Here is a 20,872-nt window from a genome sequence, read left to right as displayed (position 1 = left end):
TGCATCTGATCCTCCGGAATCCATGTGGCTGGGTTCTCCTCTGCAAAAGTGTCTTCCCCAAAGTGATACCTAGACTGGCGAGAACCAGCAGCAAAGTCGGTCCTGATCTCCTGGTCTCTATCCTGAGCTCGACCTCTGGTTACATCAAAGTCGTGATCCATAGCCTCCTCGGACCCATCAAATCTCTTAAAAGACCCGGTCATAGGCCTCCTGTTGAGGCATACCGGCTCAGTGAACTCCTGCCCGAACCGAGGACGGTTCCAATACTCCTGATCAGATACCTCATTCATCCAGTTAGCATGGCCGAACATGTAGTCCAACATCATAGGATGAAGAGGTGCATAAGCACCTTGTTGGCTGATCCCCTCTCCATGAACAGTCTGAGGTGGTGGTGGCTGTGGCCGGCGCCTTGGCTATGGCTGTGGCTCTAGCTGTCCTGCTGCAGTTGCCTCGGCGACCTGAATAGCATGCAACTGATCATGGTAATCCTTGGCGAAGCTATCCATATAAGTATCATTCAACGGCTTCATAATGGGTGCACTTAGATCATTGGCGAACAGCTCGCAATCTTGATTTTCACAGAGCCAATTGATAAGGCTCAAGTGAGGAATAGCTTTCTTTGTACCTGAAGCAAACATATAAATATTGTTGGCAATCAACTCACCAACATTGATGGGTAAACCATCAAGAATAGTAGACACCGTAAGCAATCGGGCCAGTGGAATCTCTGAAGTACATGAGGTGCCCTCCAAAGTTTGCACCACAAAAGATGCCCAAGCCTTTGCATAGGGTTTAAAATCAGCCCTCAACAACATGTGTGATCCTCCTTGCCACTTGGCACCCTCTACACAAAGTTGAAGCAACAATTCTTCCCACCTCTCATCACTCTAGTCTTTGCACTCCTCCATCCTTATCTTGACCCCACACTCCTCCGGTGGCACAATCTCCAGCAAAGCATTGATCCTCTTCGGGCTATAGTCAATCTCTTTTCCTCTCACATAGGACACATACCTCCGCCCCATGAACCGAGCATTAGCATAGAATTCGATCCCCAATGTTTTGTTGGCTTGCTCGAAAATCATGGTATTCAAAGACTCCCACCCTCTCGCGGTGAAGACTTGAAGGAACTCAGGGTTAGATATGAGTTTAGGGAAGTCGAAACCTCTCTCGGGAATCACCCTATAGCCACTGATGTCTCTGAAGCGGTCTCTCACAGCATTGTTGTAGAACCTATGGTTTACGGATGGTGGTGGTGGGGTGTTTGGGTTTGGTTTGACTGGTTGTTGACGCTTGGGAGCGGTTTTGGCTTTCTTGGATGGTTGAGTTGGTACTTGGCTCTTGCCTTTGTTTCTAGTTTCCACCATGGTTTTGGGTTAGTAGGTTATGAAGGTTAAGGTTAGGGTTTGTGATGAAGACGATGGAGATGATGAAATTAGGTTGTTTGAGGGTGATGATGAAGGTTTATGGGGATGATTTGGTGATTAGAAGATGAAAAGATGAAGAATTTTGATGGAAAGGGGGTGGTTTTTCGTAGGTTAGGGTTTTGGAAAAATTTTGGCAGAGTTTGGCTACTTTTGGTAGTGAATGGAATGAAAATCGTGTTGGGTTTATTTATAAGCTGGGAAAATCGTGTCACGATTGGCCAAAATCGTGTCACGATTGGGTTTTGTAACGGTCAGAATTTTTGAAACCACCAAAATCGTGTCACGATTTGGGCTAAATCGTATCACGATCCATCTTTTTGGAAAAATATTTGCCCAGATCGTGTCACGATTTGGCCATCGTGCCACGATCTCCAATGTCGAGAAAAATCGTGTCACGATTTTAGCATTGTGTCACGATTTGGCAAATGTCGAATGACAACCAATTTTAACTTAGAAAATTTTTTAGAGCTTCAGAGGTGTGGTAAAATCGTGCCACGATTTGCCCAAATCGTGTCACGATTTTGCCCAGAATTGGAATTGAATTTTTTTTTTCTTCCTTTGTTTTGTTTCAGCTAATTTTTTTTTTTTAAAGCAATAAAATTAAAAATACTACCTGCAATAAAAATGGTGGGTTGCCTCCCACCCAGCGCTTCTTTATCGTCACTAGCTTGACTGCCAAGAACCTTATAAGTCCTTTAGAATAAGTTCTACCCTCTCCTTTGGTAGGTCGCCACCCAGATATGGCTTAACTCTCTGCCCATTAACTTTGAAACTTCGGTCACCTTCAGGTGTCAACAATTCAACAACTCCATTAGGTGACACACTTTTGACCAGGAATGGTTCAGACCACTTTGACTTGAGCTTTTCAGGAAACAACTTCAACCTGGAATTATAAAACAAAACTAATTGCCCAGAGTTAATATCCCTAGAAACTAAGTTTTTGACATGATACCTTTTTGTTCTGGCTTTGTAGATGAGCGCATTTTCATACGCTCTAAGCCTCATCTCCTTAAGTTCATTAAGTTTCAAGAGTATTTTCTTACCAGCGGCTATTTGATCAAAATTTAAGGCCTTAATGGCCCAATATGCTTTATGTTCTAGCTCAACTGGAAGATGACATGCCTTCCCATAGACTAACTGATAAGGTGAGAACCCTAGATGAGTCTTAAAGGCTTTCCTATATGCCCACAGTGCGTCATCTAATTTCTTAGACCAATCCTTCCTATTTGACGCAACTGTCTTTTCTAGTATCTGTTTCAGCTGACGGTTCGAAACCTCTACTTGACCACTAGTTTGTGGGTGATAAGGAGTTGCAACTTTGTGCCGGATGTTATATTTTTTTAGCACATTTTCAAGAAAATTATTGCAAAAGTGCTTCCCCCCATCACTGATCAAGACTCTAGGTGTTCCAAACCTAGTGAAAATGTTATTCTGCAAGAAGCTGACAACAGTTTTGGCATCATTAGCGACACAAGGTATCGCTTCAACCCATTTAGTGACATAGTCCACACAAACAAGTATATGGAGAAAAGAGTAAGAGGAAGGGAACGGTCCCATAAAGTCAATGCCCCAACAATCAAATGGTTCAACTTCAATGATTCCTGTTAGGGGCATCTCATTCCTCTTAGAAATACTACCTGTCATTTGGCATTTGTCACACCGTGCAACAAAGTCGTGGCAATCCTTGAAAAGGGTGGGCCACCAGAATCCACTTTGCAACACCTTCGCGGCTGTTCTTTCTCCACTATGGTGGCCCCCATAAGCTGAGCTATGGCAGTGCCACATGATACTATGAGCTTCCTCACCTGCAACACAACGTCTCATCAAACTGTCAGTATTTACCTTAAATAGATAAGGATCATCCCACACATAGTGGTTTGCATCCTTGAAAAACTTTTTCCTCTAATGATACTCCAAGTCATCAGGCACTATGTTACCGGCCTTAAAGTTCGCCATGTCAGCAAACCAAGGTCTTTCTCCAATAGCAAATAGTTTTTCGTCGGGAAACTCAGCCATGATGGCTCCTTCTTTCTTGCATAGTAAATTGCATGGAAAAATTTGTTCTTTCGTTGGCCTAGGATTGCACCAACAGCATAATCACTTGCATCACACATAAGTTCAAAAGGTTAATCCCAATTGGGAGCAATGATTATTGGTGCAGTTACCAACTTGGTTTTAATCAAAGAAAAAGCATTTACACAATCAGAATCAAATTTAAACTCATTTTCTTTGGTCAAGAGGTTACAAAGGGGCTTTGAAATTTTTGAAAAATCTTTTATGAAACGCCGATAGAAACCGGCATGCCCCAAGAAACTCCTCACCCCTTTAACATTAACAGGCGGGAGAAGTTTTTCTATAACCTCTATCTTACCTTGATCCACCTCTATGCCTTTAGCACTTATTCTATGCCCCAAAACTGTACCTTCGGTCACCATAAAATGACATTTTTCCCAGTTTAAAACAAGGTTAATTTCGGTGCATCTTTTAAGGACAACATCAAGATGAAACAAGCATTGATCAAAAGACTTACCGAACACAGAGAAATCATCCATAAATACCTGGATGTTCTTCTCTATCATGTCAGAGAAGATGGAAAGCATACACCGTTGAAATGATAGAGAAGAACATCGAGGTATTTATGGATGACTTCTCAAAGAAGATGGAAAGCATACACCGTTGAAATGTTGTCGGTGCACCACATAACCCAAAGGGCATTCTCCTATAAGCAAACACACCGAATGGACATGTAAATGCGCTCTTCTCTTGATCCTCCGGGGCCACCGCTATCTGATTATACCCCGAATACCCATCCAAGAAACAGTAAAAAGCTTTGCCAGCCAACCTCTCAATCATTTGATCCATGAATGGTAACGGGAAGTGATCCTTCCTTGTTGCGATATTCAACCTCCGGTAGTCTATACACATTCTCCAACTAGTGACGGTACGGGTAGGTATTAACTCATTTTTGTCATTAGCTACCACCGTCTTTCCACCCTACTTAGGCACCACATGAACAGGACTCACCCAAGAACTATCAGAGATAGGGTAAATCATACTTGCATCCAGCAACTTGAGAACTTCCTTCTTAACCACTTCTTTCATTGTTGGGTTTAGTCTTCGTTGAGGTTGAACCACAGGTTTGTACTCAGCCTCCATGTGAATTCTATGCATGCAATAAGCCGGACTAATATCCTTTAAATCAGAAATTTTCCATCCCAAAGCTCCTTGGTTGTCCCTTAACACTCTCATCAATTTTTCTTCTTCTAAAAGTGTCAAGGTGCTGCTGATGATTGCTGGTTTAGAGGCATCTTTGCTTAGGAAAACATACTTCAAGTGTGAAGGAAGTTCTTTTATTTCTGGATTTTTCTCTTCCTCCTTGCTTGAAGGTTGCGCCCCTTTAGAAGTTTCACCAAGTATCTCTTCAATTTTTACCGATCGTATCTCTTGTTTGCTTGCTTCTAGTTGTTTGATGCATTCCTTCACCTCAAGATCCTCATCAAGGTCACAACTTTCTATAGAGTTAACAATTGTTTTCTCCATAGGTTGTGTTGGTTGAGGCGCACAAGAGTCATCTTCCACTATTTCCTCAATAACATCAATGCGGTAACACTTAGGATTTTCAGCTCGGTGCTTCATAGCTTCAAAGATATTGAACACCACTTGCTCGTTATGGAACCTCCACATCAGCTGTCCCATCTCAACATCAATCAAAGCACGACCTATTGCAAGGAAATAATGAGTGGCATATCTTCATCTTCAGCCATATCCAAGATTACAAAGTCAGCAGGAAATATTATATCATTCACTTTAACTAGCACATCTTCAAGCACACCAAACAGATAGGAGATTGACCGATCAGCTAAAGTGAGGGTCATTCTTGTAGGTTTTGGCTCTCCACCTCCAATCTTCTTCATCATTGAAAGGGGCATCAAATTGATGCTTGCCCCTAAATCACATAAAGCTCTTCCAATGTCAACCGGCCCAATGGAACAAGGAATAGTAAAAGCACCAGGATCTTTAAGCTGAGGAGGAAGTTTCCTTTGGAGAATAGCACTACAATTCTCGGAAAGAGAGATGTTCTCATCATCTTTTGGCTTTCTTCTCCCCGTTAACATTTCTTTCATGAATTTAGCATAAACCGGCATTTGATCGAGAGCTTCACCAAAAGGAATATTCGCCTGAAGTTGTGAGAAGAGTTGCATGATTTTTTTGAATTGCTCTTCCTCCTTCTTCTTCTTTTTGGCAAGATGAGGGTATGGAAGCTTCACATAAGATGGGATAATTTGTGGTTTATCCCCATCCTTCAAAATTTGGCTCTTAGACTTTCTCAAGATCGAGTCTTCATCTATTAACCTCTCATTTTTTTCTCCCTCTGTTTTTTTCTTCTTTTCATTTTCAACTACACCTTGATCACTCTCTTTTTCAACTTCAACATGTTCAGTTTCTTTTTCAACTACTTCCTCAACTTCATTATCTTCATCTACCTCTACAACCCTTTCATTATCCTTCTTAGGAACTTTAGGAACTAAAGGTGTCAAAACCTTTTTGCTCCTCAACTCAATAGCATTGCAAGTCTCATTTTTAGGGTTCTCCTAAGTATTACCTGAGAATCCCCCTTTGTTCTGTTCAGACAACTGCTTGGCTAATTTCCCAAGTTGTGTTTCAAGCATTTTCCTTGAGGCTTCATTGTTCTTCCTTTCAAGGTCTTGACTCTTCTTCATTTCTTCAAAGTTACTTTGAGTCATTTTCATGAAATTCATCATTGTTTCCTCAAGACCTGAAGGCTTTCTTGGTTGTTGTTGTTGTTGAGATTAGGCATCAAAGGATTTAAGGTATTGTTGTTGGAGTAACTCAAGTTAGGGTGCTTGTTCATGGAGTAAGGGTTTTGCCTTTGATAGTTCAAATAGTTGGCTTCTTCACTAGCTCCCTCAAGTACACACTCACCATTAGGATGGCCCTCACCACACAAATCACACCGTATTGCAGCTGCTTGTTGTTTGTTGGACAATTGGTAAGCATGTACCTCCTTGGTTAGAGTTTCGATTTTCTTATTCATGGTTGCTTGGTTAGCTAGTATGGAAGTAGTGTCACTTACCCCAAAAACACCTCTTTCTTTCTTTTTCGCTTCAGCACGGTACTCATTGCTGACCATGTTTTCAATCAGAGTTTGAACTTCGTGATTAGTTTTTACCCTTAGGATACCTCCAGCTGAGGCATCTAGAAACATTTTGTTGCTATGAGTTAACCCTTCGGTGAAGAATTGGAGATATTGTTTCTCAGAAAACTCATGGCCAAGACATCTCTTCAGTAGCAAATTGAATCTTTCCCAAGCATCATAAAGTGATTCACCTTCCCCTTGCCGAAAGCTTGCTATTTCTTGCTTCTTATCCAAGTACTTGGACATAGGGAAATACTTTTCTAGAAACTTAAGCTCTAACTCCTCCCATGTTTGAATAGTCCCATTAGGCAAAGTTAATAACCAGTCTTTAGCTTTACCGGTTAAAGTGAACGAGAATAGCCTGAGTTTCTTTTGGTCTTCGGTAACATTTGCTGGAGGAACACAAAACTCACAAGTTTCAGCAAAGTGGCTTAGATGTTCATGAGGGCTGATGGTCTCGGTACCATCAAACTGTCTTTCCTTCAATCCATTCTGAACTGATGCTTTGATGTCAAAAGTAACAGGATTAGCAGGTCGGAACACATGAGTTAGGCGACCACGGTGATTTGCTAGCCCATAATCTCCCAACTTAGGCCTCGCTGCTGGTGGGTTAACCTCTTCCATTGTGATTAACTTAGGAGAGGTGGTTGTTTCAGTTTCAATAAGTGTCGAAACTGGTATATGTGTGCGTGTACCCGGTGGAACTTACTTTGACAACCGAACAGCTTTCCGGTTAGCTCTTGCAGTCCTTTCGATTTCAGGATCGTACTCGAGGTCTTCGGAACTATGTCTACCTCGCATAAACAGCAAAATACCTTAGTAGCACTGCACAATACAAAATAATTAATGAATACTGAAACAAGAAATAATTTTTAAAACAGAAAATAAATTGCAGAAATCCTAAATTAAAACGCAATTGCCTTGTTGAAATAAATCAACAGTCCCTGGCAGCGGCGCCAAAAACTTGATAGATTTTTGGCAAGTGTACCAAAACTATCGAAGTAGTAAAAATATCGTTCCCACAAGGACTGGTTTTAATCTCAATAATTCAATTACGTTGTAAATTAGGATGTATAAAGGTTCTTTTAATTTGCCGCTAGGCAGTTGATTGGTTTGTTTGCATAAGCAATAACAAAAAATAACGTTTGATTTTAAGAATAAGAGAGAGATGAGTTTAGGTCTTTCGAATCATCTATGTTCACCTCATTGGTATACTGCACCTATTCTTGTGAATGACTCCCTAGTTTTACGATAGTTAACAAAATAGTCCTAATCAATCCCTTGAGTTAGGACCCTCTTCTAGAGTTACAACCCCTAATTCCTTAGATGGTCTAATAACCTTTGAAGGTTTAAGCACGTTAACCTAATATCACTAATAAAGGTTTAAGCATGTTTATTAGAACAATTCAATTAGGTATAAGTCGAAAGCTATGGTCAGTAGTCGTTCGTTCTCACTAAATCATATTTATATTTGATCAGGATATAAAAAGCATTAAGAACAATTGAATTGAATAAAAACTAGATTGTCATTCACAAATAATAGAGTTTCACAGCAACATGAATCAATTAGGGTTACAAAGAATCATCTCAGACCTAACCTCTAATGGATTTAGCTACTCATAATGGTGTTTACAAATAACATAATCATTAGAGGAATCAATACATACATGAACTGGTAAAAGAGTGAAGAAATCTCCCTTCTTGCCGTCTTGTAGTCTCAAAATCGCACTTTGCTCTCTCAAAATCGTAACCCTTGTCTTTGGAATAGACTTCAACTTAAATAGGCACAAAATTTCGCCCAAAATCGTGTCACGATTTCCTCAATGTCGAAGCAAGTTTTGGTCTTCCAAAATCGTGTCACGTTTTTACCAAATCATGACACGATTCTCTTCTTTGTATTTTCTTCAGTTTCCTGCTCTTTTTGCTGCCTAAGTTGCCTTGTGAACTCCATTTTGTGATCAAAATACATATAAAAATTACGTAATGACAAGACGTCATCACTTGTACATGAGTTAGAAAATAGAAATGAAATAATTACTAAATGGAGACCAAGTGTGCAATCAATAAAACTACACAAACTAACTGCATTAGCATTGAAAATGACTCAAGCTTATGTCCCAAATAAACAAAGGTGCCACAAAATGTTAGGAAGAGAAAGCATCACTACAGCTAGAGCCACACTACCAAATGGCCAAATGATTGCATAGCTGCAAACTAAATAATTAAGTAGAAGTCACCCAACATCTGCTTTTTGCAGTTTCTTTTTCTATGTGTTAAAAGCTTATCAGAATTTGAGATATGTAGATTTTGACTCATGGTCTGAATGCAGCGGATTAAATACAAAACACAAAGATAAAGAGACAGAGACAGAGAAAGAAAGCATAGATAAATCAATTTTATATTGGTTCCTCCTACAACAAAGGAGTAGTCGAGTCTCCTTGTACTTCCAAGAGGTTTCACTATAATCACTCTGGATTAAAAATTGCTCAAGGACTCTTCCAAGATACTTCTCTATGCTCAAGCACAACTGCAAGACAATTCCTGCCCTAGGACAATACCTAAAGACTTCTTGCTCTAGGACAACTCCAAGAGACTTCTCTTTGCTCTAGGGCAACTCCTAAAGACTTCCTTGCTCGAGGACAACTCCATGAGACTTTCTAGCTGCTCAATGTTTTACCAAGAGACTTATCTTCTCAACCACGCAGGCGAGAGAATTTCGAAATGTTTACAACTGTAAACAAGTAAATTTGTTCTTAACAATGGTAGTGTAAATTGAACAAATGAACAGAATCTTTAAGATTTCTAAGATATAAACTTAAATAAGATATAAATAAATGAACAAATGAACAAAGTGTGGTAAACCAAGATGATACATAAACATTCGGAGCTTTATTATATATATTTGAATATCAATCGAACAGAATACATGTCTCATTCTCTCTTAGGTTTAATTGAAATGAACAATAGCTCCACGTTTATTTATTGACATTAGGTTTCTACTTTTAAAAGTGAGCAACAAGGAAACATTACTACATTAAAAAACAAACTTCACCAACACACTAATGGTCATTCTTTCTGGAACACGACTGGAAGGGCACGACCATCGAGGGCCAACAAAATCTTGCCATTCTCACGAATAACACCAACAGTCCCACATTGAATATTACAACTAGGGCACACCTCTTTAGGGCACCATTGAATGTTATAGTTGCCACTAGTTTGGGTCTGCACAATCCTAAAAAAGTTACCTTGTTGTGATCCTGCACCATTATCTCCTCCAGTGACAATCAATCTCCTTCCACTTGTTGCATCTTTCTCACCTAATGTCCAATCTCTTGAATTCCCACAACTTGTGGATGTTAGGAATGTAACTCTCAAGTCTCTGTTAAGCCCAACATTGAAATCATCATGATGAGAAGCAAAAGGAATGAACTTCACAGGCGCTCCAAGTGTCCCTTCAGTGTTGTCAAGACCAACATTCAAAGGGCATGGCCCATTTCCGGTGATGAAAGTGAAACCTCCTCCATTGCCTGTGATAGCAGGCCTAATGAAGTATTCCTCGTCGTCCTCAACGGGTTCGCCACTTGTGTCGATGACAAACTGGGCTAATGATTTTGTTGCCATCAAAAGCCACACATGAGCTAGAATGAATATGGTGAGGGATCTAGTTGACATGGTTGTTAATTGATTATAAACTTGTTTGCTTAAACACAAAGGCTATGAATAAGTATAAGAGGATGTAGTGGTTTTGTGATTTCTTGTTCGTTGTTGGGCAAGGTATTTATAGGACTGATCTTGTTATACCATGCATGCAATGCATATAAATAAAAATCTAATTAAGACCAAAATGTTAGCTGTAACCTGCCGGATCTAATAAAGCATTAAGACAAAAATTAACTAACCTGCCGGAAAAAGACTTGTGTTCTTCTTATGGATCGGGGAATTTTGTATAGATGGAAAAAAGGATAAGGAAAATGGTGAAATTTGTTCTCGTTTCAATCGTTGAAATGATGCGTATAAGACCAAAACTTGTAGAAGTAGCTAGAGACAAAACACTATTATCCACTTCCATTTTCGGCCAGTACAATAAAAGAAATATCAATTTTTAGGTTGATTTAATAAATAATATTTATTGTTTTTAATATAAATTAGATCCATAATTTATTTAATGAATTCAAAAACTGAAATTTTTCTTATAATATGGATCAGAGTAGTAATAATTAATTTTTCTAATTCACCTTTATAAAATTGGGTTAAATATGTTTTTCGTCCTTATAAATATTAGATATTTTTGCTTTAGCCCTATAAAGTTTTCCTTTGACTTTTAACTTCCAAAAGTTTTTCATCCACACTCTTGGTCTCTGTTTTAAGTTAGGTTATGTTGGAACATGTGTGAAAATTTAGAGTTAAAAGACTAAGCACAATGTCCCACATTAGGTAGAACTAGTGTAGTTTTAATTAAAAAAAGTGGAAGTCTCACATTAGATGGATCAGATATTACCATGTTTATATAGTGCGGTGTACCCCTAATGAGGTATATAATTATGTGCAAGCAGTAAACACCAGCAGAAAAATATATATTTATATATTTCATTATTTTGAAATAATTAGATAATTAATTTAATTCCTTCAAAAAATAATAATTAATTTAATCATTGTTTTTTTTTAACAAGCAAAAATAATATCTTAGAACCAAAGGAGAATCCACTTTAGCACAAGGCGTGCCAAAAGCGACCTCAAAAGTTTATACCATAAACAAGTCTAAATTGAAGCTTATAAAACTAGATTAGTTGATACCCAAACAAACAATCGAGTTCGACTACCAAATATGAAAGCTTAAATTAAAATTAACATGAGTAACCTTCATCCACCAAAAGGGATGTAACTTAACTTTATCTAAGAACTGGTGTATGAAGCTTTCCTTATGCTTAAATAATATGTTATTTCTCTCATTCAAAATAACCTAAGCGCAAGATAGCCAAATAAGGTGCATAAAAGATTGGCGCACTCACAAGTTAGAAACTGTTTTCTTAGACCCCAAGTTTTGCTAAAATATTTTGGAACACAATCTAAAATATTTTGGTGCACGATCTGAAATATTTTGGTATGCAATATAATATATTTTGGTAGTTGATCTGAAATATATTTATGTACTGAACATGATATATTTTTGTACTCAATATATTTTGATACTCAATTTGAGATATTTTTGAACTAGAAATATGTGAATTACTAGTTCCCAACGTAATATTTGAATGAGTAGTTACCAAAGTTTCTCATATATTAGTTGTGAATTTTCTCTATAAATAGAGAACCCACATAGTTCATTCCGCACGCGGAAAAAGACTTATGAAAAATGTTGTTGGACATCATTTGTATATTTATTCATGTGGCCAACTTTTATCTTGTTGGATAAATTACCTATAATTCTTTGTAGGTAGCCTAGACCATTAACTAATTAATATAATTTAAGTTTAAGAACTTAAACATGAAGAAAAAAAGGTTAAAATATCATATTTTCCCTGTATATTTTTACCTAATACTCCTTTTGGTCATTTATCTTTTTTTTTTTTTTTTTTTTTTTTTTAATTTGTTTTGACCCTTTATATTCGCATCAGTACCGCTTAGATATTGAAATTTCGATCACTTAAAGTAGAAAAATCGATTGCTAAATCATTTAGAGATCAGTTTAATCAAATAACTAGGTATATAACCTGTGCGCTGCACGGGTTTGATCAAAATACTGCTTGCAATTTTTCCAAGAACCATATCCAAACAATATTTTTAATTTGATCCACCAATTTTCGCACATTATCCACCCAACCTTGAAATATAATATTGTTTCGAATATTTCAAATGCACCATATTGTTGCCAATAAAATCAATTGCTCAAACTTCTTTAGGTCACTTTGTTGTAACAAAGCTCAAAAATGTTCTCGCTAATTGTTATGCATAGAACCTGAAACTAAAATTAAAAGAAAAACAACATCAATCTTGTTAAAAAAATAATGTGCTCTCTCTAAAAATAAAAAACAACATCAATCTTGCTAAGAAAATAATGTGCTTTTTCGGTATATAATGATACAAAATTAAAGAGTATCATCCAAGAGTTGATTGAAGAAAGTGATAATGATGATCCAAAACTAAAATAATAACATCAAAATTTATACAATAGCCCTTAATTAAATTATAACCAAGTAATTTTCAACAAAAGTGTAGAAAAGTATTTGTTCTGAAATTGATATCAATGGAAGGCATGGTGGAAACATCTAAGAATTATGTGAAAATGAATGTGGCATAAGTTGTGGTTATAAAGGGTGATTAGTGAGAATTTAAAAAAAAGGACACTTTAAATTTTTCCATTTTGTATGTTATAATTGAAGTAATGTTAAAAGATACATCCAATGATGATGGTGTAAGAAATTATGAAATGTTTGAATAGTTTGTTAGGTGTATAAACCGTTGCCATTAGATTCTTAAAACATGGCTATAGAAAAACAATGATGTTTCTGTTCATTAACGTAAAGTCTTTGTTATTTTTTGTCTAGAGTGAGTTCATAACTCATTGTACTGTAATGCATTGTATGATTGAGTTAGCATTATTATGAAGAAAAAAAATGTGAGAAGTTGCGTATTAGATTAGTTTATTAGATAGAATAATTAGAGGTCTGGGGTTCGAACTCTGGACACCACCAAAAAAAGATAAAATAATTAGAGAGTAGAAATTAAGCTTTTTTTAGAGGTGCCACATAGGCACAATTCTAAGCATTAGAGTGCGTCAAGTTTAGTTTACAAAGAGAAGAAGATATAAATAGATATATAGATAGATGTTCCAAAGATGTGACACCCATCTTGTTCCTCACCTCCTCAAACTTGTCATGCTTCATAATTTTTGGTAGAACGTTTGATTCATATATAGCAGTAGGACAATGTAGCGGTTCTAGCCTTCCTTTGTTTACTTGATATCTAATACAATGATTCCTTGTCTCAATGTGTTTATAGTAAAATTCACAATATTTTTTTTAGATAGGTAAAGTTTCAAAGTGTTTAATTTAAGTTTAACAATTAGATTGAAGAAAAATATGACAACTTATAATTTTTTTCTTTATATTTCTTACTTTCTCTTGTTTGATCCTTTTGGATTTTTGTTGTTGAGAGTTTTTGAGTTTTTTTGCAACCTCCATCCAAATCTTCCTCCATCTTATGGCAATACATCATATGATCCCTTAACTTATTTTTGGTTTTCAGTTTGGTCCCCTAACTATAAAATGTCTCAATTTCGTCCCATAACTCTTCTTCCGTTACCTCTTTTGGTCCTATCCATTAGGTTTTAACATCAAATGTCTAAGGTGAACCATATTTAAAGATGGTCCACCATATACCCTACTAAAATTTTTAATCTTAACCATTTGATTTTTTCTTTAAAAGAGGACTGTTGAATTTTGTAGGGTCTATTGTACTTTATTGTCAACCACTAACATCTAATAAAATCCATTCATCTTCTTCTTCCCTCATCTCTTCCTTCACTTCTTCATGATCTTCAACAACAATTTCATCAATAAAATTCAGAAAATTCCAAAAAAATAAAAATAAATAAACATATTCTTTAATCACTACACAACCATCATTGTCATCTTCATCTATCATTATCAACACCCTTCTTCCTAAATATTATTCTTCATCTTCATATCACTTTCCATAATCTTCATAAAAAAAATCCAAAAAATCATAAATTAAAAACTGAAATTATGTTTTTAAAAACTCAATCTTCATCTTCTTGTCTCTCAAAGACCAATAAATTCATCAAAATTAGCCCAACAACATATAAATTTTTATGAATCTAAGTTTGCATCACTTTCTTTTGCAACCTCATCTCTTCATCTTTTTTTTTTTTTTTTTAACATCAAATATTATTAATAAACGCAACTACTCAAGAAGAGAAGAAGGGACGCAAGAAGCCCCTGTCATAAAAACAAAGGCTCCCAACAGGAGCTACAACACGCTGCCAAACTAACAACAGAGCTATGGCAGTTGTGAACTTTCCCAAAAGCTTCAAAATAAAACCCCACCTAAACAACAACACGGTAGAGAATACAACACAAGGCAGCTGCAAACCAAAGGATAAAAACCAGCACCAAAATCACCCATCGGAATTATCGGATTAAACATTCTCCAACAACAACCTCAATTGAATTCAATCAGTTTCAATTTTGCTGATTCAAAAAACAAAATCAGTTTCAATTTTTTTCAAGAAGTGGTGAGTCAAGATTTGAATTGAAAGGTTTGGACTTTGAACATGTTGATGAGTTTTAAGAGGGATTGTGGTGGTGGTGGTATGCATGATTCAAGATTAATGTGGTGGTTTGTGTGGCTATGAGACCCATAATGAAATTGAAAATCATGTTCTGGGTTTTTCTTTTTCAATCCGTTCTTGAGTTTTTGTTAATTAATTATGAGATAGAGGGGAATAGTGGAGAGATGAATTGATGTTGAATCTTTATTTTATTTGTTGGTTAAATGTTGATTTTTTTTTCCTTCTGGATTTCTGTTGTATATTGTATGAATTTTGTACAAATATGAAGAAGTGGTGGAAGGAAGAAGATGGAGAAAGGGAAAAATTTTGGTGTTGGTGGTTCATTGTTGTATACAATAAACATGCAATCGAATGGTTAAAATCACATCAAAAATATTAGACATTAAAAAACTAACGGAGAGGACCAAAATAGGTAACTGGAGAAGACATAAGGGACCAAATTGAAACACTTTATAATTAGGGGACTAAACTGAAAATAAAAAATAAGTTAAGGGACCAAACGATGTATTACGCCTATCTCTTATAAGAAACTATTCAATTAAAACATAATAAGAGTATTTTCTCTTATTACAAAGACATGGATACTTGATCAAATTAAACTAATACCTATAGATAAAGATTCTTACTTTCTCTTGTTCGACCCTTTTGGATTTTTGGTGTTGAGACTTTTAAGTTTCTTGTCAGCTCCATCCAAATCTTCCTCCATCTTATGGGAATTAGTTGAGAAGGAAAAATCCCTAATAGTTATAGGAACTGTAACGCCCTCTTTGAAATATTTAATTATTTAATTGAGTCTAGAATTTATTAAGATGAGTTTATATTATATTTATATGATATATGTGTGATTTAAGAGGTTTATATGATTGAGATGATTTTTATGTGAATTATGAGGAGTTGTGACTTATTTTATTGTTTAATAAAATAAGATTTGAAAATAATATAATTATTGAGTTTAGGGGCTGTTATGAGATTTTAGAGAGTTTTGGGGAAGAAAGAGAAATAAGATAAGATAGATGGAGGAGGTATAAATAAGAAAGACCTAGTTTAGAAAAAAACATAACGTACGATCAATTTTGGAGAAAAGGGAGAAAAAGCCATGAGAAGGGAGAAGACCTAGGAAGCTGCGATTTTCACATTCTAAGGTAAGGGTGAGACTAACTTTGCAATTATATTAAGTCTGTGATTCAATGGTCAGGTTTAACATGATGTAGGATGAGTTTTAGAGAAATCGAAAAGTAGGTCAAAATCGAGGAATTAATGATTAAAGGGTGAAAATTTGTTAGATTGATATAGAAACTGTTCCTAGACCTTAGATAATGAGTATGATGAATTATGGAATCAATGTTAGGCTTAAAACCATGAGAATTAGTGAATTTTATGAAGAACTGCACTTCTACCCGTAGCGACATTCATCGCTCGCTTCCGGAACCATGATCCTCGCCTCGCGAGGGATGAACTTCATCGCTTGCCACGCGAGCAACTTTTCCCCGCCTCGCGAGTTGCACCTTGCAGCTCGCCATAGCGAGCAGATGAACTTGCCTAGCGAGCTTGACCAGAGAGCTTGCAAGATTTCGTGATTTTGACTTTTGAGTTGATCCTTAGATGCTTTTGAGTGCCTTAACATGCCTAGTAGTGATTAGGAAAGAATGAGATTGAACCTGGAAAGATTTTAGAATGAAAAATTTTCAAATTCTGACCTGAACTCGCCACGGCGAGCAGAGCTTCCCGCCTCGCGAGTGACCTAGAAACAAAGTGCCTTGTTAGGATTTTGCGATCTGTGTCGCACAAGTTGTTAAGAGTTGAACCTTGGGGTAGTATTGAGACTTAATAATGATGTTAATAATAATCTGTGAAGCTGTTTAAGATGTGTTGATGTTGATTATGATGTGATACTTAATAATCTGTTAATAATAATCTGTGAGACTTAATATGATGTTGATGTTGATTAAGATGTGTTTATGTTGATTAGGTCGAGTCCATGCATTAGCATTTCATTGTTTGGGCCTTGATGCCCTGGAGCCTTTGCTCAACACGATGGAGCTTTAGCACAATAGTGATGGGGGCTTGATGCCCTGGAAGTATATTAATACTCAAATAGCGATGGGGGCTTGATGCCCTAGATTGGTACCACATGCATATAAGAGGTCTAAGTTGCATAGTCGCATTTGTCGAGTCGAAGATGATAAGTTGTGATTATTTATATGAATTGTGAATGAAGTGATAAATGATATATTATTATCTATGATGAATATTATGATGTTTTCATGTTGTTAAATATAATTGTTGAATTATATGCTTAATATTATTGTGTTGTGAAATCTCACCCCTTCTGCTTGGAAACTTTTCTCTTCGTATGAGTAACTTGCAAGTGATCAAGTTTAAGTAGCTGGTGTTGCTGTCGTGAGTGGCTTTCCCTCACTGAGTCCTTAGGTTGCTCTGATAAGTAACAGGATGGGATCTTTTGTTGCTATTTTCTATTTCTTTACATATTGATTATGATATTTATGATTAAGATGTTTGACTGATTTATTTTGAGATGTTTTGATGAGGCCTGCGTGCCTAGACTTTTTATGATGATGAACTTAATCCGCTGCGAAGTTTTTGGAAATAATTATGTTGAAAGATAATTTGTTAATTATCTATTTTATGATTTGTAGAAGTGTAACATTCTGTTATATGTTGTTTACTCTGATAAATGTTTATGAAATTTTTAAGTTGGAAAAACGGGGTGTTACAATTGGTATCAGAGCAGGTCGGTCGGTCCGGCCAATTAGAAGAGTCGTGTCGAGTTTTAGTAATAGTTGTATTACTATCTTATGTTGATGTTGCTCGCTGTGTAGAAACTAAGAGATGGCTGGAAGAAACGATGATGCGATTGTTGCTGCACTAGAAGTTGTAGCTAAAGCTGTTGGACATCAGCCTGCTGCAAATACTGGTGTAAGTGCTGAAGCAAGGATGCTAGAGACCTTTCTGAGGAATCATCCTCCTACTTTTAAGGGAAGTTATGACCCTGATGGAGCCCAGACGTGGCTCAAAGAGATTGAGAGAGTGTTTCGCGTGATGCAGTGTTCAGAGGTTAAGAAGGTGCGTTTTGGTACGCACATGCTAGCTGAAGAAGCTGATGATTGGTGGGTGAGTCTTCTACCTACCTTAGAGCAAGATGGTGCTGCTGTGACTTGGGCTGTGTTTAGGAGAGAGTTCCTAAACAGGTACTTTCTGGAAGATGTTCGCGGGAAGAAAGAGATTGAGTTCCTTAAGCTGAAGCAAGGAAATATGTCAGTGACAGAGTATGCTGCCAAGTTTGTGGAGTTGGCAAAGTTTTATCCGCATTATACTGCAGAGACTGCTGAGTTTTCGAAGTGTATCAAATTCGAGAACGGATTGTGTGCTGAGATAAAGAGAGCAATTGGTTACCAGAAGATCCGTGTCTTTTCTGAGCTGGTGAGTAGTTGCAGAATTTATGAGGAGGATACTAAGGCTCATTACAAGATTGTGAATGAGCGGAAAGCTAAGGGTCAGCAGAGTCGCCCTAAGCCTTACAGTGCTCTTGCCGATAAGGGCAAACAGAGAATGGTCGATAATAGGCGGCCTAAGAAGAAGGATGCTCCTGCAAAGATTGTCTGCTTTACTTGTGGTCAGAAAGGCCACAAGAGTAATGCTTGTCCTAGGGATGTTAAGAGGTGTTTTCGCTGTGGAAAGAAGGGTCATGCACTAGCTGAGTGCAAACATGATGATATAGTATGCTTTAATTGCGATGAAGAAGGTCACATTGGTTCACAGTGGAAGAAGCCTAAGAAGGCGCCGGCTACTGGTAGAGTTTTTGCTTTGACTGGTACACAGACAGAGAACGAGGATCGCTTGATCAGAGGTACTTGTTATTGTGATAGTACGCCTTTAGTTGCTATTATTGATACTAGTGCTACACATTGTTTTATTGCTTTTGATTGTGCTACTTAGTCGGGACTTGATATGTCTGATATGAATGGAGAGATGGTTGTCGAAACTCCAGCTAAGGGTTCGGTGACTACTTCTCTTGTGTGTTTAAGATGTCCTTTGTCTATGTTTGATCGTGATTTTGAGATTCATTTGGTTTGTCTACCGTTGAGTGCTATGGATGTAATTCTTGGTATGAACTGGTTAGAGTACAACCATGTTCACATTAATTGTTTTAGTAAGTCGGTGTATTTCTCTTCTGCTGAAGAGGAAAGTGGCGCAGAGTTTTTGTCAATTAAGCAGCTGAAGCAGTTAGAACGTGATGGTATTTTGATGTTTTCTTTGATGGCTTCCTTATCTATTGAGAATCAAACAATGATTGATAAACTACAAGTGGCATGCGATTTTCCAGAAGTTTTTCCTGATGAAATTCCTGATGTGCCTCCAGAGAGAGAAGTTGAATTTTCTATTGATCTTGTTCCTGGAACGAAGCCTGTGTCTATGACACCTTATCGGATGTCAGCTTCTGAGTTGGCCGAGTTGAAGAAACAATTAGAGGATTTACTTGAGAAAAAGTTTGTTAGACGAAGTGTTTCACCTTGGGGAGCGCCCGTTTTGTTAGTGAAGAGGAAAGATGGTAGCATGAGGTTGTGTGTTGACTATCGACAGTTGAACAAAGTAACGATAAAGAATAGGTATCCACTTCCGAGGATTGATGACTTGATGGATCAGTTAGTGGGTGCTAATGTTTTCAGCAAGATTGACTTGAGATCGGGTTATCACCAGATTAAAGTAAAAGATGAAGATATGCAGAAGACAGCGTTCAGAACGTGGTATGGACATTATGAGTATAAGGTGATGTCGTTCGGTGTTACAAATGCACCTAGAGTGTTTATGGAGTACATGAATCGTATCTTTCATGCATTTTTAGATCGGTTCGTGGTTGTTTTTATTGATGATATTTTGATTTACTCCAAGACCGAGGAAGAACATGTTGAGCATTTGAAGTTGGTTTTGCAAGTGTTGAAAGAGAAGAAACTTTATGCGAAATTGTCTAAGTGTGAATTCTGGTTAAAAGAAGTGAGTTTTCTTGGACATGTTATTTCTGGTAGTGGTATTGCAGTAGATCCGTCTGAAGTTGATGTTGTATCGCAATGGGAGACTCCTAAGTCGGTTACAAAGATTAGAAGCTTTTTGGGATTGGCTAGTTATTACAGAAGATTTATATAGGGATTTTCCAAGTTAGCAGTTCCGTTAACACAGTTGACTTGTAAAGGTAAAGCCTTCGTGTGGGATGTTCAATGTGAGAACAACTTTAGTGAATTGAAGAAGCGGTTGACGACAGCTCCGGTTTTGATTTTGCCAAAGTCAGATAAACCTTTCGTGGTATATTGTGATGTGTCCAAGTTGGGTTTAGGTGGTGTGCTTATGCAAGATGGAAAAGTGGTAGCTTATGCTTCGAGACAGTTGATAATTCATGAGAAGAATTACCCTATGCACGATTTAGAGTTGGCTAATGTGGTCTTTATATTGAAGATATGGAGACATTACTTGTATGGTTCGAGATTTGAGGTATTTAGTGATAATACGAGTTTGAAGTATCTATTCGATCAGAAGGAATGGAATATGAGACAGCGAAGGTGGCTTGAATTGCTAAAAGATTATAACTTTGAGTTAAGCTATCATTCGGGTAAAGCTAATGTTGTTGCAGATGCTTTGAGTATGAAGACTTTGCATATGTCCGCTATGATGGTAAAGGAGTTCGAGTTGCTTGAACAGTTCAGAGATTTGAGTTTAGTTTGTGAAATGTCATCTGAAAGTGTGAAGCTAGGAATGCTGAGGATTGATAATGAATTTTTGAAGAGTATTAAAGAAGCACAGAAAGTCGATGTTAAGTTTGTAGACTTGTTGGTTGCTAGTAATCAGACTGAAGACAGTGATTTTAAAATCGATGATAAAGGTGTGTTGAAGTTTCGAGGTAGGATTTGCATTCTAGACAATGATGAGATGAAGAAAATGATTCTTGAAGAAAGTCATAGAAGT

General features: G+C 37.0%; 3 protein-coding genes across 3 annotated transcripts; all 3 read right to left on the bottom strand.

The window, feature by feature from the left end:
* Positions 1-5,143: 5,143 nt before the first annotated feature.
* On the bottom strand, positions 5,144-6,169 carry LOC120579933 (uncharacterized). The gene is made up of 2 exons (XM_039832699.1): positions 6,028-6,169; positions 5,144-5,949 (listed from the first exon to the last, which is right to left on the bottom strand). Exons 1-2 carry the CDS (start codon positions 6,167-6,169, stop codon positions 5,144-5,146), a joined length of 948 nt encoding a protein of 315 aa, XP_039688633.1.
* A 14-nt stretch (positions 6,170-6,183) lies between these two features.
* LOC120579932 (uncharacterized) lies at positions 6,184-7,206 on the bottom strand. Its single transcript, XM_039832698.1, has one exon. The coding sequence runs from the start codon at positions 7,204-7,206 to the stop codon at positions 6,184-6,186; it is 1,023 nt and encodes a 340-aa protein (XP_039688632.1).
* Positions 7,207-9,648: 2,442 nt separating this feature from the next.
* LOC25480202 (kunitz type trypsin inhibitor 104-like) lies at positions 9,649-10,526 on the bottom strand. Its single transcript, XM_013587357.3, has one exon. It carries the CDS (start codon positions 10,255-10,257, stop codon positions 9,649-9,651), a length of 609 nt encoding a protein of 202 aa, XP_013442811.1. The 5' UTR covers positions 10,258-10,526.
* Between the last annotated feature and the right edge of the window lie 10,346 nt (positions 10,527-20,872).

The sequence above is a fragment of the Medicago truncatula genome, chromosome 4 (assembly GCF_003473485.1).
Source record: "Medicago truncatula cultivar Jemalong A17 chromosome 4, MtrunA17r5.0-ANR, whole genome shotgun sequence".
Taxonomy (NCBI): Eukaryota; Viridiplantae; Streptophyta; class Magnoliopsida; order Fabales; family Fabaceae; genus Medicago; species Medicago truncatula.
This window is presented reverse-complemented; position numbering and strand designations above follow the sequence as displayed.